Source organism: Mobula birostris, chromosome 7 (genome assembly GCF_030028105.1).
Source record: "Mobula birostris isolate sMobBir1 chromosome 7, sMobBir1.hap1, whole genome shotgun sequence".
Lineage (NCBI taxonomy): Eukaryota > Metazoa > Chordata > Chondrichthyes > Myliobatiformes > Myliobatidae > Mobula > Mobula birostris.
Window position 1 is genome coordinate 109,392,730 of NC_092376.1, and position 4,609 is coordinate 109,397,338.

The window sequence follows — 4,609 nt, forward strand, 5'->3', positions numbered from 1 at the left end:
TGAATTTATTTTGGATATTTATGTAGCCGAATACTTTATTTTGGTTTTACAAATGAGTTCCTTGAGAAAGAGTGTGTGGAAGGAATTGTCCTGTTTTTAGTGGAAGTGTGTAGTACTGTGGGGAGATTTACTGAATTGACAGTTTTGTTCTCTTCAGATTAGAACCTTTTATTGCAAATGGAAGGTGAAACACCAATATGCACAGTATTGTATTCAATGAGATTTAAAGCACTGATATACTAGAGCTCAGAAGAAAAGTAAGTTATTGTAGTCATCAAAGCTAAGTTATCATGTTCATCAAATGTTTCCCTTGCAAAGCTGCATATGGTAAAACTGATTCTGAAGAAGCTATGATAATTAGCAGTTCATGACAACTTAAAGTTAAGGAATAGGCAAAAATGAAAATCTATAAAAGCTGAAGATTATACTACTTTCAATGACAATATTGTGATTTTTAAATCAAGTTATGATATAAGGATTTTTCACCCTTTTACTCCAGAAAGCACGTTCTTATTTGGGACATTGTTAACAGCAATCACAGTTTATTTATAAATTCTGCTGTAATTGCAGTGTAACTTGGATATAATTAATTCACTTTGCTATAGTGCAGATATTTTTGTGTTCCCTAGACAGATGTGATGTTATGTCTCTATCTTTCTTAACGTTACTAGATTGCATTATACCTACAAAGAGAATCGAATAAATCCCCATATGAATATGTTTATGGGGCCTGTACCCCGATGAGATTGAATGTGTGGAATTGTGGTCTAATAAGAATCAGTGTCCCTAAGATCCATACCCCAGAGTCATCGAGTGGAATAGGAACCTAATGAGACTCAGTGTGTGCAAATCTACCTCTACCCCACTGTTAGTTTCACTTATAAGGCAGATGTTAAAAGTTATTCCCCAAAACGTGTTCACATTGAGGTTCACATTGTCGTAAGAAAGTGAATGGTAATCGGACTTGTAACTACTGCAGGACCGTTTGCAATTTAGAAACTTGCTCTGCGATGGTATTACATTTGTATGAAATAGTCATTTTTTAAAAGTCTTTAACCCGAGATCTCAAAGCGTAAAAAAGACAATATTAAAATATCTGGACAATATTGTACAAGATAGTAATTGGTGTGGTGATTTCTGTTTATCCCAAAATTTTAAACAAAAAAATGATTTTTTTTATTGCGTGTCCCTTGTAAATGACCTCAGAGACCAATTACACACAATTTAAAAAAAAACATACACATTGATTCCATCCGACGAATTGAGTTTTATCTGTTTTATAAGCTGCATGACTGAGCCTAAAACCCTGTAAATCCATTTCATCGCAAATGCCGATTCCGAGCAGTTTGGTTCATTCCGGTTCTACACTTTCCTCGAATATCCGGCAAGATATTCATCACGTTGAGAGAACTTGTTTATCCGGAATTAAATGGCATTTCACTGTATAATGCGTGAATGAACCTCAAATGCCATCTAAAGGTGTCATATTGCTTGCTCTCCATTCAAGTACACATATAATGATACAACGTGTAATGATGAGAGGCATTGATTGTGTAGATAGTCAGAAGCTTTTTCCCAGGGCTGAAATGGCTAACACGAGAGGTCACAGTTTTAAGGTGCCTGGAAGTAGGTACAGCGGAGATGTCAGCGGTAAGCTTTTTTACTCAGAGAGTGGTGAGTGCGTGGAATGGGCTGCCGGCGATGGTGGTGGAGGCGGATACAATAGGGTCTTTTAAGAGACTCCTGGATAGGTACATGGAGCTTAGAAAAACAGAGGGCTACGGGTAACCCGAGGTAATTTCTAAAGTAAATACATGTTCGGCACAGCATTGTGGGCCGAAGGGCCTGTATTGTGCTGTAGGTTTTCTATATTTTCTATGTTTTAACCCCAATCTCCAAATGTTACTATCACATTGAATAAGGTGCCTCCGGCCCTTTCCATGATATCTGCCCAACCTTAACCAGTTTATTTTATAAATAAATCGTGCAATAAGTCTTTAATGTTAGCTTTTCTATTAGACAATTTTAAATAATGCCTCTATTTTGCCGTCTTTCTCAGAAGAAAGAAAATCCAATGGAGATTTTCAGAACAGATTTATCTTTTAGTGACGTTTATTTTCTTTTTGCATTAACTTTAGACAGCAACATATTACAACAGCCGCATACATTAAAACAAGACTTCCAATTTACATACAGTTACAAAGTACGCTTGTTCGTTTTAAAAAGTATTTTCTTGAAGGCCTTCCTGAAGTCCCTGTTGAAGATTGTGTAGATGATTGGGTTCACAGAACTGTTGCAGTAACCGATCCAGAAGAAAAAGTTGAAGAGGGGGTCGGGGATGGAGCATTTCTCTCTACAGATCGCCTTCAGGCTGTAAGTGAAGAAAAATGGAAACCAACAAACCACAAAGACTCCCATCACCACGGCCAGCACGAAGGTGAAGCGCTTTTCCCGCAGCTGGGCGATTTTGCTTTTGGTTAGTGTTGAGGCGGGCGCTTTTCTCTGCTTGAAAAGCTGCGAGGCTTGGTTGTTGCTCCAAGACAAACGGTTTTGCTGCGCCGCGGGTTTCTTTTGGTTGGACCCCCGGGAGTTTTTTGCCTTGCTTTCTGAGGAGAAGCTCTCCTCCAGGTCGATGTCCTCCAGCTCCTCCTGCCTCTGGTTGCTACAGGAACTCTGGCTGCTGGGGCTCTCCGGGTCAAATTTCCCTTTGGCTGCGAAACAAGTCTCAGTTTGGGAAGGTACCCTGTCCACTCCGTTCTTGGCCACCGACACCACGGACGTCCTCTGCTTAGCCACCCTGTAGATTCTGAAGTAGACCAAAATCATGATAACACACGGAGCAAAGAAAGACACTATGCAAGATGAGAGGATGTACCAGGTATCATCATTGAGTTCACAGCATCCTTGGTGGCTACGATCAGTGTCCATATTAACCAAAGGCGGAAAAGAGATGATTGCTGATATTAGCCACACAATGCCAATCATGCACTTAATTCGTTTGGGTGTCCTCTTTAGATTATATTCGACCGCTCGGGTCACTGACCAGTATCTGTCCAAACTGATTGCACACAGGTGGACAATGGACGAGGTGCAGAAGAGCACATCAAGAGCCAGATAGATCCCGCACCAAACGCTCCCGAAATACCAATAGCCCATCACTTCGTTGGCCAGGGAGAATGGGATAACTAGGGCGGCCACCAGGATATCAGCCGAGGCAAGTGAGACCAAGAACAGGTTCTGAGCTGGCCGCAGGGCCCTGCTGGTGAAAACGGCCACCACCACCAGGGTGTTGCCTACGATGGTGAGGAAGATGATGAAGGTGACCACCAAACTGACCAGGGCGGTGGCCACTGGGGTGTAATGAGGGGCTGAATTCGTTCCATTTGCCCCTTCGGATCGGTTCTGGTTAGGCTGGCCGCAGTGCTCCATCGCGATCACATTCTCAGCCCCGAACTTGCAGGCTTGCCGCTTGACCAAAGTGCACTCGGGACTCGCCGATCAACCCTTATAATTTAGGACCACCTCTTTGGTCGCTTCCACACTTGCAGTCTCAGCTCGAGCGAGAATAATCATCGATGCTCCTTCCGAGCCAACGCGGCTGAAGCGAGCAATTCCGAACTGTGTCTCTGAGAACTTGTACTTGGCGTTGGGAGCGCGACCTGCGCTGCGCGCCATGAACACCAGGGCGAACTCTCTTTAAGTGCAGTCCCCTCAACCTTTACAAAGCTCCCAGACACTGACGTCGACCAGCCGCCCAGCCAATCAGCATTCGAGTTCTGTAAAACACTGGGCTGTCGCAATTCTTCAACACAAAGTGTAATCAGAGGGCGAGTTCGCCGGGGCAAGTGTCTTCAGATTCCGGCTCACACCCGAAGTTCAGCCGGACAGTGAGAGATGCCTGGTATTATATCACGAAGTCCTCCCACCCCCCAGCTTTGTTTTGTCTTGCTTGTAGAAAATCTATACCGCAAACATTTGGCACCACTTTAATTGTTCAAGGGCCAGCACCCACTCTTCTTCTGGACCCCGACTTTAATTCGGAATAGTCGGCATGCCGAAAGCTTGGTCTGCGATTTGAAGCCTGGGATGGGAAATGGGTGTGACGCTGCGGTAAGTCCGCTGCAGTCCGTGAAGTAGATTAGGGCTCCTTTAATTTACTAAATATCTTGCAGCTCATGCAATAGTTAAAAGTGGACATTGCATTTGAAATGTTACTCTCGCGAAAGGAAGTGCGAAGTCTCTCCGTGATATATCTATTAAAAATGACAGTGTGGGAAAAGGAAAGAGACCAGCTCTGATACAAAACAAAACGCGGCAAAATTAATTCATCTCGCTCGGGCGGGAGCTTTGGTTAAAGACTCAGTACATTGACATTCCCTTATACATATATTAAGTGTTTGTGTTTCTGACCCATTTCCGTAGATTATCTGAAATGATCCTTGGAACAAGAAAGGTTACACTTTCCATGATATCTAAAAAAAAGACAGTGCTGCTCTATACAAAAGTCTTTCTTTAGATCAAACTCCAGGCGGATGCACCATTGAATGCACGATTTCCTCGGCAGCCGATTCTGTTCAAATACATCTGGAAAATGTATTTGGTAACAATT

General features: G+C 43.0%; 1 protein-coding gene across 1 annotated transcript; it reads right to left on the bottom strand.

Moving 5' to 3' along the window:
* Positions 1-2,110: 2,110 nt before the first annotated feature.
* LOC140200790 (alpha-2Db adrenergic receptor-like) lies at positions 2,111-3,677 on the bottom strand. The gene has a single exon (XM_072264398.1). The coding sequence runs from the start codon at positions 3,427-3,429 to the stop codon at positions 2,197-2,199; it is 1,233 nt and encodes a 410-aa protein (XP_072120499.1). The 5' UTR covers positions 3,430-3,677; the 3' UTR covers positions 2,111-2,196.
* Positions 3,678-4,609: the final 932 nt, after the last annotated feature.

Excerpts from the sequence above, each read along its gene's own strand:
- LOC140200790 (XM_072264398.1), bottom strand. The coding sequence starts at position 3,429 with ATGGAGCACTGCGGCCAGCCTAACCAGAACCGATCCGAAGGGGCAAAT.